The sequence below is a fragment of the Danio rerio genome, chromosome 1 (genome assembly GCF_049306965.1).
Source record: "Danio rerio strain Tuebingen ecotype United States chromosome 1, GRCz12tu, whole genome shotgun sequence".
NCBI lineage: Eukaryota > Metazoa > Chordata > Actinopteri > Cypriniformes > Danionidae > Danio > Danio rerio.
Window position 1 is genome coordinate 747,853 of NC_133176.1, and position 21,768 is coordinate 769,620.

General features: G+C 38.0%; 1 protein-coding gene across 2 annotated transcripts; it reads right to left on the bottom strand.

Annotated features, from left to right (window-relative positions):
* Positions 1-1,502: 1,502 nt before the first annotated feature.
* ercc5 (excision repair cross-complementation group 5) lies at positions 1,503-21,764 on the bottom strand. Of its 2 annotated transcripts, none has more exons than XM_003197605.7 (17): positions 21,722-21,764; positions 20,615-20,707; positions 19,556-19,731; positions 17,223-17,338; positions 16,734-16,835; positions 16,580-16,634; positions 15,806-15,949; positions 14,574-14,757; positions 13,770-14,335; positions 11,786-12,011; positions 11,480-11,691; positions 11,174-11,293; positions 7,203-7,416; positions 5,230-5,374; positions 4,345-4,545; positions 3,386-3,470; positions 1,503-2,103 (listed from the first exon to the last, which is right to left on the bottom strand). In XM_003197605.7, the coding sequence occupies exons 2-17, from the start codon at positions 20,700-20,702 to the stop codon at positions 1,705-1,707; spliced, it is 3,033 nt and encodes a 1,010-aa protein (XP_003197653.2). In that variant the 5' UTR covers positions 20,703-20,707; positions 21,722-21,764; the 3' UTR covers positions 1,503-1,704. The 2 variants fall into 2 exon arrangements, with proteins under 2 accessions (XP_003197653.2, XP_073805386.1); XM_073949285.1 differs by having other exon boundaries at positions 20,615-20,771.
* Positions 21,765-21,768: the final 4 nt, after the last annotated feature.

The following is a 21,768-nucleotide window of genomic DNA, read 5'->3' on the forward strand; positions in this document are numbered from 1 at the left end:
CTTTATACAATTTCGTAACCACACACACACACACACACACACACACGATGTTGTGTAATGTGCACAATAGCTGCTCCATCATCAGCGGTGAGCAGCTGAGCATCTCTGACCTTCATCTTCAGCTCTTTTACTGCTCTTATAATCTTCCTCAGATCATCTCTGATATTTGTCTCAGGTTTACTGAAGTCCTTCCACAACTGCTTAAGAGTCTCGGCATAGCCCTCATGACAAACATACTCATGTGCAGAGAGCAGGAGCACAACACTGCACATTCCCTAACCGAGAAGCATCTTCAGGACAAGCTGATAATATTGTCTTGTTATTATAAATAATGAGTCAAAAATTAAGTGAGTTAAAACAAGCGAAATCATCTACCAATGGAGTAGGAAAAATAATCTTGAGTTTGCTTTTGACTTTAAATGATATTTCTTACCCCACTGGCACATTATTTAGCTTGTTTGAAGGGTAAAGCTCGTAATATACAACACTAACCCCAACAAAATATCACTTTAAACTATTAAAAATGTTCATAAAAGTCACTACTTACAACTTTTCAAGGCTAAAAGTTGTTGGAAGAAAGATCAAGATCCCATAAAGCAATTCAGAAGCAGATACAAAAAATATGAATCACAAGGAATTAGGAATTTATGGATATTTTTGAAAGTGCATATATACATACGAAGCACTCATCGGCCACTTTATTGGGTACACCTGTCCAACTGCTCTTTAACGCTAATTTCTAATCAGCCAATCACATGGCAGCAGCTCACTGCATGTCAGCATCAGAATGGGGAATAAAGGGGATTTAAGAGACTTTAAATGTGGCATGGTTGTTGCTGCCAGACGGGCTGCTCTGAGTATTTCAGAAACTGCTGATCAACTGGGATTTTCACGCACAACCATCTCTAGGGTTTACAGAGAATGCTCCGACAAAGAGGAGATATCCAGTGAGCGGCAGTTCTGTGGGCGCAAATGCCTTGTTGATGAGGTCAGAGGAGAATGGCCAGACTGGTTCCAGCTGATAGAAAGGCAACAGTAACTCAAATAAGCACTCGTTACAACCGAGCTCTGCAGAAGAGCATCTCTGAACACACAACACAGCCAACCTTGAGGCGGATGGGCTACAGCAGCAGAAGAGCACACCGGGTGCCGCTCCTGTCAGCTAAGAACAGGAAACTGAGGCTACAATTCACACAGACTCACCAAAACTGGACAATAGAAGATTGGAGAAACGTTGCTGCTCTGATGAGTCTCCATTTCTGCTGCATCATTCGGATGCTCGGCTCACAATTTGGCCTCAACAACATGAAAGCATGGATCATCCTGCCTTGTATCAGCGGTTCAGGCTGGTGGTGGTGGTGTAATGGTGTGGGGGAGATTTTCTTTGGCTCCATTAGTACCAATTGAGCATCGTGTACCTAATAAAGTGGCCAGCGAGTGTATATAATAGCCATGAACAGCACTAGATTAAAATAACATGATGAGAGGTAATAAAAAAGACATTTTATTGTTTTTTCTGAATGTTTTTTGTTTAATTTATCTGAAGATGGTAAAAATAGACTGAAAAACAATAATAATCCAACAAAACGGACAAACCATAATCATGTTCTCGACTGGCAGACGCTCACTTGCACACTTTATTTTCCATGATTGTAGCTGATGAAAATCTACTGTAATAAACAGAAGAGTTCTTCATCATCATCTTCATCTGTTTTTGCTTCTTCCTCTTCCTCTTAACAGTTTTTTCCCTCTTCCTCTTGTTTTCCCCTCAAACACAGATCGAGCGGTAACCATAGCGACACCCTTCCCGGACTCCGCCTCCTCCTCTGAGCTGGAGCTGCTCGACTCCGCCCTGATCTGCTTGGCTCCACCCCCCTGTGTGCTGGTCTGAGGGTCTGAGCTGATGAATCCTCCAGCTAGCGGCCCCGGGGCCTCGTCGGCTTCGCTCCGCCCCTGTTTCTGTGCAGACACTGACTCGTCCTCTTCTTCCTCTTCTCTCTCCTTCCTCTTCATGCAGATGACGGCTCTGCGCAGACGCTCACTGCGGATCTGCTGACGATCCTGCTGCTCCAGCCGGAAAAAGGAGTCGATGCGCAGCTGCGTCTGCACACACACACAAACAAATCAGCACACCACAGCACTGACAGCTAGTGTTCGCTTTTAGGGCAGCAAGGTGGCTCAGTGGTCAGCACTGTGGCCTCACAGCAAGAAGGTCACTGGTTTGAGTCCCAGCTGGGTCAGTTGGTGTTTCTGTGTGGAGTTTGCATGTCCTCCCCGTGTTGCCGTGGGTTTCCTCCAGGTGCTCTGGTTTAAATGCAAACACATGTTTCCCAGTACTGGGTTGCAGCTGGAAGGGCATCTGCTGTGTAAAACATATGCTGGAATAGTTGTTGGTTCATTCCGCTGTGGTGACTCCTGATGACTAAAGGGACTAAGCTGAAGGAAAATGAATGAATATTAGTTTTTAAAAGTGTAAGTGGATTGAACTTAAGATTGATTATTTAAATTGTTGCAAAAATAACTCGATAATTGTGTTGTTTCAGCTCAATTTTAATAAGTAGTTTAAATAAATAACAAACGTCATTTTCTTGTGTATCTTTAGAATAATTATTCTTTTTATTAGTTAATGAAGTATAAGTAAATAAGTATAATTAAATGAATAATTATAGTTTTCAAAAGTCTATTCTGATCACCAAAGCTGCAGTAAATTAATTAAAAATAGAGTAACAACTTTGAAATATTTTAAACATTTAAATATTTTAAATTTATAAATAAACAAAACATTTCTATTAGCATATAAATATATACACACTGTTAATTTGTATTAAGGCAAAGCTAAATTAAAATAATATCTATTTCAAAGATGCACTAAATTAGTCAAAGTAACATTAATAATATTATTAATTCATATTAGTTATATTCTTTTGAATCCATAATTCAGCTCTGCGAGTGTTGATGCTGGCTTCTGCTGATGAAAAGGCAAACGATCCTCAGTCACTTTATTTTGATCGACTCTGCTTCATCTGACACACTGGTCATTCATTTATTTTCTTTCAGCTTAGGGGTCGCCACAGCAGAATGAACCACCAACTATTCCAGCATATGTTTCACCGAATGCCCTTTCAGCTGCAACCCAGTACTGGAAAACACCCATACACACTCATACACTACGCCAATCTAGTTAATCAATTCCCCTATACCACATGTGTTTGGACTGTCAGGGAAACCGGAGCACCCGGAGGAAACCCATGCCAACACCAGGAGAACATGCAAACTCCACACAGAAACACCAACTGACCCAGCCAAGGCTTGAACCAGTGACCTTCTTGCTGTGAAGCAAGACTGGTCATTGTTGGATTAAATATTGGGTCGTTCCCCAACAGACCTGTTGTGATTGGAGCTGTTTGAGCACCGGCTGCAGCGTCTCCTCCGTCTTCCGACTGCTCCACCCGAAGCGGCTCTGGCAGAACGTTACACAAGTTAAGGAACTCTGGATTCTATACAGACATGCTCAGGTGTGTGTTAAAGCCACAGTACACCCAAAACTGATCATTCTGTCATCATTTACTCACTCCTTCACTTGAACTCAAACAGTCAAACATCAGTGCTAACTTCACTTTTATCAGCAAACACCACGTCACAATAGAGTGCATGATAAACCAGATTCACTATCGTGTCGTTTTGTTAAATAAATGACAGTAAACATGGTAAATACTAAAAATATGTTCTCTATTTTTTGCTCTCTCTTGTACAAACTTGCTTAGAACTTAAAGAGATAGTTCACACAAAAAAATAAAGTAAAAAAAAGTTGTTTAGAGAAGTGTTAGACACCGGTAACCATTGACTTCCATAGTAGAAAAACAAATATTATGGAAGTCAATGGTTACCGGTTTTCAGCATTCTTCAAAATATTTTCTTTTGTGTTCAACCATGGAAACACCACTAAAGACTGAGTACATGTTCATTTCTGTGTGAGCTATCACTTTAAGGGGACAGTTCACCCAAAATGAAAAATAATGCTGAAAACCGGTAACCATCGACTTCCATAGAATTTCTTTGTCCTACTATAGAAGTCAATGGGTACCGGTTTCCAACATTTTTCTAAATACCTTTCTTTATGTTCAATAGAATAAAGAAACTCATATTAAGATGTAGAAAACATTTATAAATAGTGAGTAAATATTCATTTTTTGGGTGAATTATCCCTTTATAGTGATTGACAGGCATTATTGTAATCAGGCATATTTAAGTCAACAATAACTAAACTAAAAACTCAATATGGCAATGTCAGATTATTATTATTTTTTTTTTACTAATATCACAGCAGGTTTTGGAGAAGGATATTCTTTGATGAGATCCAGATGTGGGCGGCCCCAGCTGAAGGAGGCATCTGATTGGTCGACACTAGGCTGCAGGTACGCCTGAGCCACGGCCGGGTTCGGGAAACCGGGATGAATCTGCAGGTTCCTCAGTTTCTTCTTCACTTTCGTGTCTTTGGGATTGACGGAGAGTTTCTTATTCTCCTGCGCTTCAGTCCACCATTCACTGCAACACACACACATACACACAGTATATAGATTTGTCTAATGAATGAATGATTCAATGAAAGAACCAATGGTTGAATGAATGAACTAATTAATTTATTGATTGAATGACTGATTGAACAAATTACTGAATGAAAGAATGATTGATTGAATGAATTAAAGATTAATTGAATGATTGAATGAATGATTGACTGAACGAATAATTGAAAGAATGAACAAATTATTGAATAAATGATTGAATGAATGAATGAAAGAATGAATAAATGATTATATAAATGATTGAATTATTAATTGAATGACTGATTGAACAAATGATTGAATGAATGAATAAATGATTGATTGAAAGATTGAACGAATGAATGAATGATTAAATGAACGAAAGATTGAATGAATGAATGATTGATTGAATGAATGCATGAATTGAATGATTGATTGAATAAAAGATTGAAAGAATGATTGAAAGAACAAATGACTGTGTGAATGAATGAACAAATGTTTGTTTGAATGAATGATTGACTGAATGAATGAATGATTGAATAAATGAATAATTGACCTATGTTTTGTGGGTTTAAATGCATTTGCAAATTTGTAAATAGTTCTAATATCTTCCTTCTGGATAATAAAATGATCTTGTCGTTAAGAAATGATCCTGTTTTTGTTTTTTTTACAGTTCAAATGTTCTGACCTGAGCTGGACGAGCGGCTCCAGACCGGCTCCAGGAAACTCATTGAGGATCTCCATCCCAGTGACGTATCCCACTCCAGGAATGCCCTCGGTGTAATCACTCCCCAGCAGATACGCCAGATTGATGAGTTTACTTCTGTCCAGACCTGCGGTCGCACACAACACCACACCACACCAGGTCTGAGACTGCATCTCATTCGCTTATACCGCAGATGTGCTGAATGCTTGATTCTGATTGGCTAATGGTCATTCACTAAAGTGTTTGGTTATTGTCAGATAAAGGCACAGGTAAAGTAGTTCCGGCAGGTTTAGAGCTCATTACAGCTCCATATCACTCCACTGAATGATTAAAGTTATTTTAACTTTACCTGAATTAACCTAGTTTAGCCTTTAAATGCAAGGGCGTAGGTTTGCACGACATTGGTGGGGAAAAGTGCATCCTCTCTTCATACAATTTATTAAGTTAAATTAATTAGTCAGGGGGATTCGGGTGGTTTGAAAGACCAAAAGTAGGATTATTATTATTATTATTATGTTTGAATAATTATTTTTATTTATTGGGCCAAGGAAAGTTGAATGTACTGTCCAGTGTGTTATTTTTCTGTAGGTTTCAGTTTTTAATTTAAAACAAAAAAATAAACTAATTAATGCTAGATAATAAGTTTGTATTGACATTTTTTTTGTCCTTTTATAATTCTTTATTCTAAATTTTCATTATTTATAAAACTTTAATATAAAACGTACAGTTTAATGCACATGGGCCTGATAGTGTCATGGTAAAATAATGTTTATTGACTGATAAAGAGAGCATTTAATAAAGACTTCTGCTTATTTTAGCCATTGTGCAAATGAAACATGTCTCATATATCAGTGTTAATAAAAGATAGAGCACAATTAGTAGTTTTACTGGCAAATTGTTTCAACTGAAATTGCACATGCTGCTCTGAGAGAATAGGAGAACAGGCAGGGGATCATATATTTATACTTTTACATCAAGCTGTAAATTCTGCAGTTAGTTTTTAGGGCATACAGTATTATTCACAGATCAATCTGCTATAACGACAGACTGTGCATTACAGCGGGGAAAAACACAAGCATTAATGGCATTATCATGTAGAGAACTTGCGTTTATGTGACTTATGTTGAAAAAAGCTCCTTATGTCCACCTTTTTTATTTAAATACCTCACACACCTTATCTTGCACAGGAAAATCTCCTGCACAGTTTTGGTGCTCACTGCTTGTATGTGAACGCAGGTACAGCCTCTTATGTGACAGCAGGGAAAGGCACAGCCAATCACAATGTTCAAATGTGTTTGGGGGCGGCGCGACTCGAGGAGGGAATGAGATTGAACCCTTTCTGCGTATCTAGGTTAATATTCATTCATTCATTCATTCATTTTCTTGTCGGCTTAGTCCCTTTAATAATCCAGGGTCGCCACAGCAGAATGAACTGCCAACTTATCCAGCAAGTTTTTACGCAGCGGATGCCCTTCCAGCCGCAACCCATCTCTGGGAAACATCCACACACACTCATAGACTACGGACAATTTAGCCTACCCAATTCACCTGTACCGCATGTGTTTGGACTGTGGGGGAAACCCGAGCACCCGGAGGAAACCCACGCGAATGCAGGGAGCATGCAAACTCCACACAGAAACGACAACTGAGCCGAGGCTCAAACCAGCGACCTTCTTGCTGTAAGGCGGCAGCACTACCTACTGCACCACTGCTTCGCCCCTAGGTCAATATTGACAGCGCAATTTTTTTTTTTTTTAAGGTGAATAAAATATTTGTTGGGGACATTTCAATAGTTAATGGATATTGGTGGGGATGCGTCCATGCTAAATCTACGTCCCTGTTTAAATGTCACTTTAAGCTGAATACTAGTCGAATATCAGGTCTAATATTACGTGCTGTCATCATAGCAAAAGACTTATATTGTCCTATTGCACAGTTATTCCTGAACGTCTCACCCAGCTGGTTCTGCATGTCCACAATCTGATAATGCTCCACGTATTTGTTCTGGTTGAAGAAGTTCCTGTATACATGGCGTCCGCCGAACAGCCAGATATCGCTGTCGTCTGTGATGGTGCCGTGCGTTTGGTCCAATCGGTCCAGAGCGGCGCACTGAGCTTCAGCCTCCATCGGCGCCACAATAAACGGCACACCGAACAAACGCAGCAGCTCCTGAAACACACACAGAGGGACGCCTCAGCATCACACAGGTGACAGAGACAACATCACACTATTCTGCTGCATGCATGCTGCCAATGAGTTGTAGGACATCTCAAGCACATGATTTGTATCCCACAGTGCAATGTGTTGTGGAAATAAACATTTATATAATCTAGTAATTAGTAGGTAGTGCTGTCGCCTCACAGTTAGAAGGTTGCTGGTTCAACCCTCGGCTGGGTCAGTTGGCGTTTCTATGTGAAGTTTGCATTTTCTCCCTGTATTCGCGTTGGTTTCCTTACAGTCCAAAGACATGAGGTACAAGTGAATTAAAGGCCAAGAGTTGTCTAGATGCACATCCTAACCATCAGGCAGGGTCTTAAATTGCTGTTTAAATTAACAATTACGTTGATGAGATTAGAGCTGGGGAAATGCCGTTCACCTTGCTGACTCCTGTACTTGTAGATTTGTCTTCACCTCTATGTACACTTGAAAGAAGTTGCAGAAGTTTATATACACTATAAAAAAGGAACATAACCATTTTTTAAGAAATGTCTGATGGTAAATCACTAAACGTTTACTATTTGAGGGCTGTCAGGATTACTTAAATGACTTAATTTGCTAAATGCCAGAATAATGAGAGAATTTCTTATTAATTTCTTGACAGTCAGAAGTTTACACACATTTCCTTGGTGTTTTTTAGCTTTGCTTTTAAACTGTATAACTTTGGTCAAATGTTTCGGGTCTCCTTCCACAAGCTTCTCACAATAGTTTAAAGTAATTTTGGCCCATTCCGCCGGCAGAATTGCTGTAACTGAGTCAGATTTGCTCACACAAGCTTTTTCAACTCTGCCCACACATTCTCTATAGGATTTAGATCAGGGCTTTGTGATGGCCACTCCAAAATATTCACTCTTAAAGCACATTTGAACTCATTTGGCAGTGTGCTCAGGGTCATGGACTGTCTGGAAGAGCCATTTGTGGCCTAGTTGTAATGTCCTGGGTGATGTGTTGAGATGTTGCTTCAGTATTTCTCCATGATGTTCTGTCTTCATGATGCCATCTATGCTGTGAAGTGGACCAGTCCCTCCTGCAGCAGAACAGCCCCACAACATGATGCTGCCGCCCCCATACTGCACAGTTGGGATGGTGTTCTAGGCTTGTAAGTTTTCCCCTTTGTTCTCCAAATGTAACACTGCTCATTATGGCCAAACAGTTCAATCTTAGCTCCATCAGAGCACAGGACATGTCTCCACACATCAGTCTATTCCCAGTGTCATTCAGCTAATTGTAATCTGGCTGCTTTGTTGATTCTGGCTTGTTGATTTTCTCATATTGTCACACAAGGAAGCAGTGTGTTTGAGCTTTTCCTTCAATACTATTCTACAGTTGTGCCTCACATTAACTCAAATGTTGTTAATTAGCCAATCAGAAACTTCTAAAACCCTGACATCATCATCTGAGCTTTTCCAGAGGCAGAATAATCTTACTGTGTGTAAACTTGACTTTCAAGAAGAGTTAGAACAATTACTCAAACAATCTCTCTCTCATTATTCTGCTGTTAAGCAGAACAGAAACACATGTGATCATCCTCACTTACCTAAAGGAGAACAAGTTTATTCACATTAACAGCGGACTTTTTTAAATGATTATGTGCCATTATACAGTGTATGCAAACTTCTGCTGTAAACTGTATCTCTGCCCCTAACATTTATTTAAACTGAGTGCAAAGCTGCACTAGTTTCGATGTTTCCATGATGAACACAGCAATGTCGAGATCTCATTAAGGAATTCTGCTTTGAAGATACCCGAAAGGTTTCCTGGTCTATCAGTGTCCAACATGGCTTTCTATATACAATGAGATGGATTAAGCAGTACGTACAGTGTGGTACAGGTGAATTGGGTAGGCTAAATTGTCCGTAGTGTATGAGTGTGTGTGTGGATGTTTCCCAGAGATGGGTTGTGGCTGGAAGAGCATCCGCTGCGTAAAAACTTGCTGGATTAGTTGGCGGTTCATTCCGCTGTGGCGACCCCGGATTAATAAAGGGACTAAGCCGACAAGAATGAATGAATGAATTTGAAACAGTCTTTACTGTCACTTTTATTGAGCCCTTAAATGACTTTAATGAGTTTTAGAAAAGTTGTGTAAATTGTCATAATAAAACCACGAATCTCCTTCAGTTCAATCGAAGCATTTTGGGAAAAGCAAACAAAAACGATTAATGCGGTCAGCACTGAGGCCTGTGGATAAGGTTAAATAAACATCTGTGTGTAAATGAGGGACATGATTTCATAACAGTGACGGATCAGTTCCACATCACACACACCTGTTACTATCTCAAACACACACACACACACACACACACTCTCTCTCTCTCTTTAATGGCATGACTGAGTGCGTCTATAAAGCTGTCATACGCCAATGAGAAGATGAGCCCCTGTAATGTGAATCATGGCATGTGCATTAGAGCTAGTGTTTACCGTCATGACTGACCTGAAGGAGCATTTATCTTTAATGCCTTGTGGATCTGCTGTTTGTGTTTTGTTGTGAGTGTTGTTGTTGTTGTATTGAGTGTTGTTGTAGTTGATGTGCATGTTGTTGTTGTTTTGTGTGTCGTTGTAGTTGTTGTGCATGTTGTTTCGAGTGTTGTTGTAGTTCATGTGTATGTTTTTTGTGTGTTGTAGTTTGTGTGCATGTTGTTTTTTTGTGTGTTGTTGTGCATGTTGTAGTTTCGAGTGTTGTTGTTGTGCATGTTGTTGTTTCGAGTGTTATTGTGCATGTTGTTATTTCAAGTGTTGTTGTAGTTCATGTGCATGTTGTTTTTTGTGTGTTGTGCATGTTGTTGTTTTAAGTATTGTTGTTGTTGTGCATGTTGTAGTTTCGAGTGTTGTTGTGCATGTTGTTGTTTCAAGTGTTATTGTAGTTGTTGTTGTGCATGTTGTAGTTTCGAGTGTTGTTGTTGTGCATGTTGTTTCAAGTGTTGTTGTGCATGTTGTTGTTTCGAGTGTTGTTGTTGTGCATGTTGTTGTTTCGAGTGTTGTTGTGCATGTTGTTGTTTCAAGTGTTGTTGTTGTGCATGTTGTAGTTTCGAGTGTTGTTGTTGTGCATGTTGTTTCAAGTGTTGTTGTGCATGTTGTTGTTTCGAGTGTTGTTGTTGTGCATGTTGTTTCGAGTGTTGTTGTAGTTCATGTGCATGTTGTTTTTTGTGTGTTGTGCATGTTGTTGTTTTAAGTATGGTTGTTGTTGTGCATGTTGTTGTTTCGAGTGTTGTTGTAGTTGTACACAATGTTGTTTCAAATGTTGTAATTGTTGTTTCGGGTGTTGTTGTTGTGCATGTTGTTGTTTTAAGTATTGTTGTTGTTGTTGTGCATGTTGTTGTTTTAAGTATTGTTGTTGTTGTTGTGCATGTTGTAGTTTTGAGTGTTGTTGTTGTTGTTGTGCATGTTGTTTCAAGTGTTGTTGTGCATGTTGTTGTTTCGAGTGTTATTGTAGTTGTTGTGCATGTTGTTGTTTCGAGTGTTGTTGTTGTGCATGTTGTTGTTTTGAGTGTTGTTGTGCATGTTGTTTTAAGTGTTGTTGTAGCTGTCCATGTTGTTGTTTCGATAGCTGTTGTTGTGCATGTTGTTGTTTCGATAGCTGTTGTTGTGCATGTTGTTGTTTCGTGTGCTGTTGTTGTTTCGACTGTTGTTGTAAGTTGTTTTTGAGTGCTGCTGTTTTGAATGTTGTAGCGAGTGTGTTTTTGTTGTGTGTGTGTGTGTGTGTTGTTGTGACCTGACTCTCCTGACACATCTGCCCGGTGACGGTGGAGCTGCTGCGCTGCTGCTGCTGATGCTGCTCTCTCAGAGTCTGCTGCTCATCCTGCAGCTCTCTGTCCAACAGCTGCAGCTCCTCCTGCACACACACACACACACACACACACACACACACACACAGACACACAAGACAACAAGACACACAGCGCACAAATAATCATTTTTATTATCTGCAATGTGACATCTGTTTATTTCAGTTTATTTATTTTATTTCATAATAATTATTTTTGACTGGATTTAGTAAAGAACATAAGCAGTGCTGTACCGTGTCGATGTGCTCCCACTCACTGACAGCCGGAGCTTCATTCACAGACTCATCAACATCTTCAATCTGATCTGTGCTCTGTGCACTGGACTCTTCCTCCTCCTCCACCTCCTCCTCTTTCTCTTCTGTATTATAGTCAGTTTGGTGTGTGTTGATGTGTGATTCGTCTGTTTCAGGTGGTTCCTCTGCATCAGACACCTCAACAAAACTCTCTGCAGACACAAAAACACTCAAGACCATCACTGTTAAACACTGTACAACATTCTGTGTGTGTGTGTATGTGTGTGTGTGTGTGTGTGTGTGTACCGTCAGCGCTGCTCTCCTCCTCTTCTTCTCTCTTCTCTCTGTTTTCCTCCGGCTGATCTTCTCTCTCCTCTTTCTCAGATGGATCTCTGGAGTCTCTGAACTGCAGAATCTGGTTTACTGTGGACTCTTCTTCTTTTTCTTCTTCCTCACGTGTTTTTCTCTGGGTTTCAGATCTCACACAATCGAGAATAACAGAACTTCTGGACTCGTCCTCTGAAGACTCCGCCTGCAACAAATCATAATAAACCACGCGTCATGTGAACTGTGACAAAAATGTGCAAAAGATGCTGGTAAATTATTGGTAAATATCAACGGATGCATCAAGAAATTTTTTAAATTAATACAATTTTTTATTAAATAATAAAAATGCTAAATTTAAAATATATATATTTTTGTGAATATTAATATACAGTTGAAGTCAGAATTATTTATAATTATAGAATATTTAATAATTTTTTTCTTTTTTTAAATATTTCCCAAATTATGTTTATTGGAGCAAGGAAATGTTCACAGTATGTCTGATAATATTTTTTCTTCTGGAAAAAGTCTTATTTGTTTTATTTCAGCTGGAATGAAAGCAGTTTTTAAATTTTTTTCATCCATTTTAAGGTCAAAATTACTAGCCCTTTAAGCGAAATTTTTTCTCGGTAGTCTACATAACAAACCATCATTATACAATGACTTGCCTAATTACCCTAACCTGCCTAGTTACCCTAATTACCCTAGTGAAGCCTTTACATGTCACTTTAAGCTGTATAGAAGTGTCTTGAAGAATATCTAGTCTAATATCATTGACTGTCTTATGTTATTACACATCTAGCCTAATATTACTGATTAATATTAACAACTCATCTCTAATAACTGATTTATTTTCTCTGTCATCATGGCAAAGAGAAAATAAATCACTTATTAGAAATGATTTATTAAAACTATTATGATTAGAAATGTGTTGAAATAAACAGGGGGCGAATAACTCTGACTTCAACTGTATATTTTGTTATATAAAATCATAAAAGATAAAACTATATATTTTGTTTTTATAATATATTAAATAAAATAAGAGATTAATGATGTCATAAAAGCATTCATAAAATAAAATATAATAATAATAATAAACAATAAAAATCTATCTATCTATCTATCTATCTATCTATCTATCTATCTATCTATCTATCTATCTATCTATCTATCTATCTATCTATCTATCTATCTATCTATCTATATATATATATATATATATATATACATATATATAATTTATTTTCATTTTTTTATTGTTTATTATATATATATATATATATATATATATATATATATATATATATATATATATATATAATAATTTCAGATAAATAAATAAAAATAAAGATAAAAAAATAAATATCAGTATTATTTGCCTCCTGTTTATTTATATATATATATATATATATATATATATATATATATATATATATATATATATATATATATATATATATATATATATATATATATATATATATATAAATAAATAAACAGGAGGCATATATATATGTGTGTGTGTGTGTGTGTGTGTGTGTGTGTGTGTAAATAATAAACAATTAAAAAAATAAAAATAAATTATATATATATATATATATATATATATGATAATTATTAACTATTTATTAATGATAATTATTGTGAAAAGCACTATACTAGTAAACCAATTTAATTGATATATAATTATAATTTATTTTAATTTTTTTATTGTTTATTATTTACACACACACATATATATATATATATATATATATATATATATATATATATATATATATATATATATATATATATATATATATATATATATATATAATTTTCTAAATAATTATCATTAATAATTAATAAATAATTATCAAAATATCAGAATTATTTGCCTCCTGTTTGTTTATTTATTTATATATACTAGTAAACCAATTTAATTGATTATCGTCAGAGCTATGAAGTGTGTGTGCGTCCTCACATCCTGCTGCAGTGTGTGTGTCTGCTCTAGACTTCCAGAAGCTGCAGAAGCGAGACTGAGCGGCGTTCTGGACTCCAGCTTTAAGTCTGTGGTTCCGGGTGCAGGATCTGATGTTCTCCTGATCTCCGTCTCGTCTTCAGAGCTGCTGGTGATGATGTGTGTCCTGGCTCTGCTGTTCTGGATGTGCTGATCTTCATCCTCTGAGCTGCTGCTGGTGATGACGTGTGTCCTGGTTCTGCTGTTCTGGATCTGCTGTTCTTCAGTCTTAGAGCTGCTGGGGATGATGTTTGTCTTGGATCTGCTGTCCTGGATCTGCTGATCTTCATCCTCAGACTCCATCATGGCACTCTGGATGGCCAGCAGGGTTCGAGGAGATGCTGGAGCTCCTGCTGACTGATCCTCTGGGCTGGACGATGAGGATGAAGGTTTGTTCTCTTCTTCTTCAGACACGGGTCTCCATAACGGCTCAGGTTTTCCTTTATTTCTTCCTTTAGGCTCCCATGGAGAGCTGGACCACAGAGCTGGAGCCGCTGGAGTGGCCACAGCACTGACCTTCTTCTGACCCCCTGAGAACAACACAACGGAGGAATTCTAAACATCAAAGACGCAACACATCAAAGGGGAGAGGTCAGAACGCTACAGAAGATTCTGTTTAAATAACTGCTGCTCAACAACACATCACACAACATCAAAGCGCATCATTTGAGGAATATTCGACAAAGAAAACAGAATAATATTTCATTCAACTGTACATGAACAGACAAATGATGGAGAACGGCTGAGCGAGTGTGTGTTTGTGTTGACCTTTGATGAGGATGTAGTGTGAGGAATCCTCAGACACCAGCCGGCGGATCTCTGTGTTCTGCTGGTCTGTGTGTCCTCCAGAGCTGCGCTGGTTCATCTCCTGCTCCACACACTCCAGCCGCTGGTTCAGTCTGTTCCTCTGCAGGAGACCAGCCAGCTGATACTGGGAGAACTCCCCTGACCGCTGAAATGCGCACACACACACACACACACAACTACTGTTACAAAACATATACAAATACACACACATTTTTATAAACACACACACAAATGTACATATACAAACACAAACACACACACACACACACACACAACTACTGTTACAAAACATATACAAATACACACACATTTTTATAAACACACACACAAATGTACATATACAAACACAAACACACACACACACACACACACACACACACACACACACACACACACACACACAACTACTGTTACAAAACATATACAAATACACACACATTTTTATAAACACACACACAAATGTACATATACAAACACAAACACACACACACACACACACACACACACACACAACTACTGTTACAAAACATATACAAATACACACACATTTTTATAAACACACACACACACACACACACAAATGTACATATACAAACACACACACACACACACACACACACAACTACTGTTACAAAACATATACAAATACACACACAAACACACACACATATTTACAATATACACACACATTTTTATAAACACACACACACACACACACACACACACCATTACTGTTACAAAACACATACAAATACACACACATATTAATAAACACACACACACACACACGTACATATACATTTTCATTGACTTATTCACAAACACACACAACAACTGTTACAAAACACCAAACATGTACATATATAAACACAAACACACACACACACATAATAAACACACCCCCACACACACACACATATATATTTATACACACGTAGACAAGCATACACACGCACATACCCACACATATATATTTATAATAAACACACACATATTTATAAACACACACACACACACAAACACACGTACACATTTATACACACACATGCACGCACACATATACACTTTCACAATCACACACAACTACTGTTCCAAAACACAAAACACGTACATATATAAACACACACACATTTATAAACACACACATACACACACACACACACACACACACACACATTCTCTCTCACACACACCTCTGGAGGTTTGTGTAGCAGTGTGCGGCGTCTCTTGCTGAACTCCTTCATCTCTTTCAGGATTTCGTGTTTAATCTCGGGCGGCATGAGGGAGAACTGCTCTGAGTTTATATCCACAGCGTCAGGATTATCACACAGCTCCTCCTGAACACAACAACACACACAACACAACACACACACAACACACACACAAGTAAAAGACAAACACTTTCAGCAAAAGTTCATATTTTTGATCAGAAAATCGTTATTATGATAGATAAATTCAAAACAATGACAAGTGAAATATGCCTTAAAGCCATAGTAATAGTAATGAGGAGAAAGGTTCAAATTAAAAAGTAATTAAATCATAAATTAGTAAATTATTACATGCCAATTATGATTTAGAGACTAAAATTATGAGAAACAAAAAAAAAAAAAAAAAAAAGTTTTTAATATATAATGGGTTTAACAATTACTTTATACATAATAATGTTTTCATCAGGATTAAAGTAATTTTATCATCATGTATTATAAAACATGTATATATATTTATATAACTATATCCAAACAAATGTCCAAACACATGCACTATAGGTGAATTGGATGAGCTAAATTGGCCGTAGAATGAGTGTGTATGGGTGTTTCCCAGTACTGGGTTGCGGCTGGAAGGCCCATGGCTGTGTAAAACATATACTGGAATAGTTGGCGGTTCATTCCGTGGTGGTGACCCTGATGAATAAAGGGACTAAGCTGAAGGAAAATGAATGAATGAATGTAAATATGCACACGACTGACCTGGAATCTGCTGTAGTTGTGCAGAGCCTCGTCTCCATCTTTCTCCTCTTCTGAACTGAGTAAAGACACACAGATGAACACACACACACTGCATGATGATGATGATGATGGTGTGTGTGTGTGTGTGTGTGTGTGTGTGTGTGTGTGTGTTCACCTGCTCTCCTGTCTGTCGTCTTCAGGAGGAAGAGCAGGTAGAACATAAATATCGTCATGTTCATCTCTCCGCACTGACGACAGGCTGGGCGCTGACTCCTGACTGCACACAACACACACACACACACACACACACACACACACACACACTGACAGAACTGCTGGACAAGTACGGGCCCAATGAAAGCATTGTCAAAGGACCAAAGTCAGAAGGGAGGGGCGGGGGGGGTTTGTTGGGGCTAGAGCTTGGAGGGTAGGGGGGGTCACTTAGAATTGTCCAAACCCTCCACCAACCCGACCCCATACCACCCCCCACCCCACCCCCAGAAGCACAACTGTTGCTGGATCTCAAATCACCCCATTCACTATTTCTACAGCAACTTTCAAGAGCAAAGGTCACAAAGTGCTTTACAGTACCATTGCTGTACAATACACACAAACTCAGAGCAGAGCTTAAGCATCAGCACATGTGAATAGCGTGATCTTTCACCTGTTCTCCCCGAGAGCCGCTCTGATGGCCTGCCTCTTCAGAAACGTCTGCAGGAGCTTCTCACTGGTCTGTCTGGACTCTCGGTTCGTCTCCTCTCTCCGCTGTCTGCGCACGGCCTGATGAGGAGAACGAGATTAATCAAGTGAGAAATGTGTAAGAGCTCATAGTGCTGAATACCATCCTGCAGGTTTCAGAACTGAACACTGTGTCGAGCTCTGTTAATATGCAAAACTGCCAGCCAATCAGAACGGTGGGCGTTTACAGTACATCTTAGTCTAAACTTGTGTTCATGGATGTTTCTCCATATATGCAGGATTATCTGCTGTCATGACTTTGCAATCGATTAATGTGATTATAATGAAAGTCAAAGGGGCAAAAACAGCCCCAACATCACCAAAGAGGAGTCAGTTAGCTGTGTCAAACACAGATTTATAAGTGTCCAAATAATATTTGTCACCAAAAACCATTCCGTCTGCTGAAACACAGAGAAAGGGCTCTATTTTGATGGTCCATGTGCAGAGCGCAAAACGCAGGGCGCAAACGCTTTCAGGGCGTGTCAGAACGCATTTTTGCCAATTTACGGACGGGAAAATCCGCTTTGCGCCGTGACGCATGGTCTAAAAGGACTGAGTTTATTTTCTTAATGAGTTATAGGTGTGTTTTGAGAATAAACCAATCAGAGTCTCATCTCCCATTCCCTTTAACAGCCAGCAGTGCCGCGCCATAAGAGCATTCGCTATTTACAGGACGCAAAGTAACTGTAAGTGGAAAAACTGAGCATTTCACAAGCAAACAGTGAACAGTTTATTAACAGAAAACAGTTAAACAGAGCATCTACTGCGTGAGAATGAGAGATAATGGATCACTTTGGCTCTTGGATAGGGAAACCTTTACACACAGACATCAATTAGTCTATAAATAATTAATTTTGTTTGTTAAGCGCAAATATTCGTTTCAAAACTATTTCTAAATTCAGTTCTAATTTCCAGCAAACGAATAAATGAACAATAATAATGAAGTGTGTTCAAAAACCTGAGTTATATCCTAAAACACATGCTGTGCCCCATATGGTCTAAAACCTGCAGGTGGGCAAATCTAAGCTTGTTTTTAATAAAACAAATATAAATATGGATATAATAAATAATACTGCTAATAATAATAACATTATACAAAAGCAAATTATTATGAATGAACTGAAAAAGCCTCCCGAGATGAAGAAGACATAAAAGCAGTGATTTTTCATATTTATGTAGGCTAGAAAACAATATGTTTTGTAATATTTTAATCCTTTATATTTATATCCTATATCTATTCTTATTATATCCTATATATATCCTTAATATTTACATTTTTTCGTATGTAAAGATATTTGCCTATTGCTCTCTTGTGTGTATTAAGCAGTGTGTAAGCGAGGTGCAACTCTGCGCTGGAGTTTAGACCGGGTTTGTTTTGGTCTAATGAAAAATCTATTATAGTTTCTCATAATAGCAACGCGCCAGCAGTGCGCCTCAGAACACCTTCCTTTTTAGAGCAGAACGCCTATGGGCGCACATATGAGCGCTAATGCATTTGCTATTTAAACAGCCTAGCGCAACGCCTCAAAACCACTCTTGCGCCAAGCTGAAACTACCAAACAAGTATTGCGCCGCGCCTTGCGCCACATTGCGCCGGGTATATGATAGAACCCAAAGTCTCAAAATCAGCCCAGACATTGTGAAAATGACCCAACAGCACACAAGTCTAGAGTTGAGGAGTCCAAACTCGGCCCTGGAGAGCTGGTGTCCTGCAGAGGTGTCCAACCCAACTAGACACATCTCAACAAGCTCTTTCTAGATATGCTAGAAACCTCCAGGCAGGCGTGTTGAAGGAAGTTGGAGCTAAACTATGAAGAAGGGTATAAACGGAGGTCGGAGCCAGCTCCATGTGGGTGGGCCTCGAGCTCCAAGTGGGCTGGAGTTTTTATTTATTTAATGCCTTGTACATGACACACAGTCCAATATTGTGCTTTATGAATGTCTATATCTTCCCCAACCCTCAACCCAACTTCACACTAACCTGATGTGCTTTATTAATATCTGCTCCACCTACACCACTTAAACCCAGCCTACTTGTAGTTTAAGTCCCTCCCACTTGGAGGTCACCACACCTACTTAAAACTATGCAGGACATGGACCCTCCAGGACTGAGTTTGGGCACCCCTGTCTTAAAGATCACATAGAGGGAATGTACACTATATATTTATTTATATTTTCTTATGACTCATGAAGACAGAAATGAACATGACTGAGAGTAAATGTTGATGTTGAGATGTGTGTGTGTTTTGTGGATCTCACCAGGGTCTGCTTCTTGAGCAGCGGCGCGTCTCCATCGTACACAAACACAGGTCTGATGCGGAAGAACAGTAGTTTACAGAGGCGGTGGAAGAGCGTGAGCAGGTGAGCGTTCTGCACTGCGTTCCCATCGCGATCTCGAACACCTTTAACCGCCTGGTTCAGCCAGATGCTGATGTCTGTCAGGCAGTCATTAAGGAAATGCTCAGACGTCAACGTATGCTGAGATATTTACAATTGAATATTGAGTAGGGGGTGGGGTTTATTTTTGAGCTCCGCCTATCATCTTTCACTCGCATCAAACTAATGGTTGGAAGGGCGTGGCTAAGCATATCCAATCAGAATCATCAGGAAATTATTGCTGTTCTAGAGCAGAAGCAGATGGACAGATTTTGATAAAAATGTTAATTAAATTACAAAATATTGATTAAAGATTAACAAAACAAACATTTTTTTAACTTGCATGGGATATTTGTCCACCTTAAGAGTTATAATGTGCACTTGGAAAATAAACATTGTCAATTTTGATTTCATGTGGATTTTAACTTAATAAAAACTACAATTTATGCAAGATATTTAAAAATAAAATTGAATTTAAAAATTGTATTGAGATTTATTTTATTAAAATAGCACTGTTAATGTCCGTGTACACCAGACTTTCATTCCAGTATGTTGATGTATTTCTAACTTAAATCGAATATTGAGTAGGGGTTGGGGTTTATTTAAGAGCCCAGCCTCTCATCTTTCACTCACAGCAAACTAATGGGTGGAGGGGCGTGGCTAAGCATATTTCACCCAATCTAAGTCATCAGAGAAGGACTGCTGTTGCAGAGCAGAAGCAGATGAGCAGATTTTGATTAAAGATGAACAAACGTATCAAAATGTATTGTTTATTATGCCTGCACACATTGTTAGGTTTACAACTAATCTATGCCAGTAATTTTCCGTGGATTGACTTGCATGGATTAATTGCTCCCTAACAATGTGCGCTAGCAAAATAAACTGTACATTTTGATTTCATGCGTGATTTAATACAACTATATTTTGTCATGTGAAGGATACCGACAGCTAAGATCTTCCCCTCTAGTGTTTCTGGATTGATGGGTTTTCCGGTGCTTTCCAGGAGCTTCCAGAGTCCATGAACTCCCATCTCTGCTGCTCACACACACACACACACTTGAGCACAACAGACCTGCTTCTGCACACAACCTTCTGCACCCTGTGGTCAATTGTAATTGTGAGGGTATAAAGTATCTAACAAATATGAGATAAATGTCAAAATTATTTAAAAAATAATAATTATAAGAATTTTAATAAAGGTAAAAGTTATAAATATGAAATTAAAACAGATTTTCTATATCATAATATTGAAATTTATTTGACAAAGTCATTGTATGAGCTAAAAGGTTAAACTTATGACAGGTAAAAGTCATAATTACGAGAAAAGAAAGAATAAATGGTCATTTAAAAAAATATACAAAGTCAGATTTTTAATATGTCCTATTTTTGTAATCATTTAAAATTATTCTAATATTCTTCTAATATTTTTGACCTTTTGTGGCTTACTAATACAAATACAATTATGAGTTTTAAAGTCAAAACAACCAGATTATTAAGCACATAATTATAAAAAGTCATTATTCTGTGATGATATGTACAAATATTTGGATACAAGAATGATATTATGGAAAATAAACGCCATAACAAGACTAAACTGTGAGCTAAAATTGTAGTTATGAATGTAAAAGTCTGAACTATTTTTTCTATTTTTTATTACGAGCTAGTGTACTATTATGTGAACTTTTTATCGATATTTATTTCCTAATTTCGATTTATAGTTACTTATACATGACTTATATTAAATATTATAACTATGATTAGGATAGAATTCGGACCTTTTGTATCATAATTATATTTAATTTATCAAGTAACTGTATGATGGTCATGGGTTAGTTATAAGCGATCATAATAGTTTCTCAAACTCTCCAGTATAACAACTATACAGTACAAAACTCCACGTCAATATACTGTTAACAAATATACCGGCTGTGTTTAACATTAATCACTGCACTATTATATTTACGCTTATTGCTGCATTTTAATTGGACTATTATGGCTTTAATTATAGAGTTAGAAATGCTGATATTATAATAATAATGTCACACAGACCTTCTCACAGCAGCCAAAACATAACAACCGCTCCGTTTTCCCCGGAA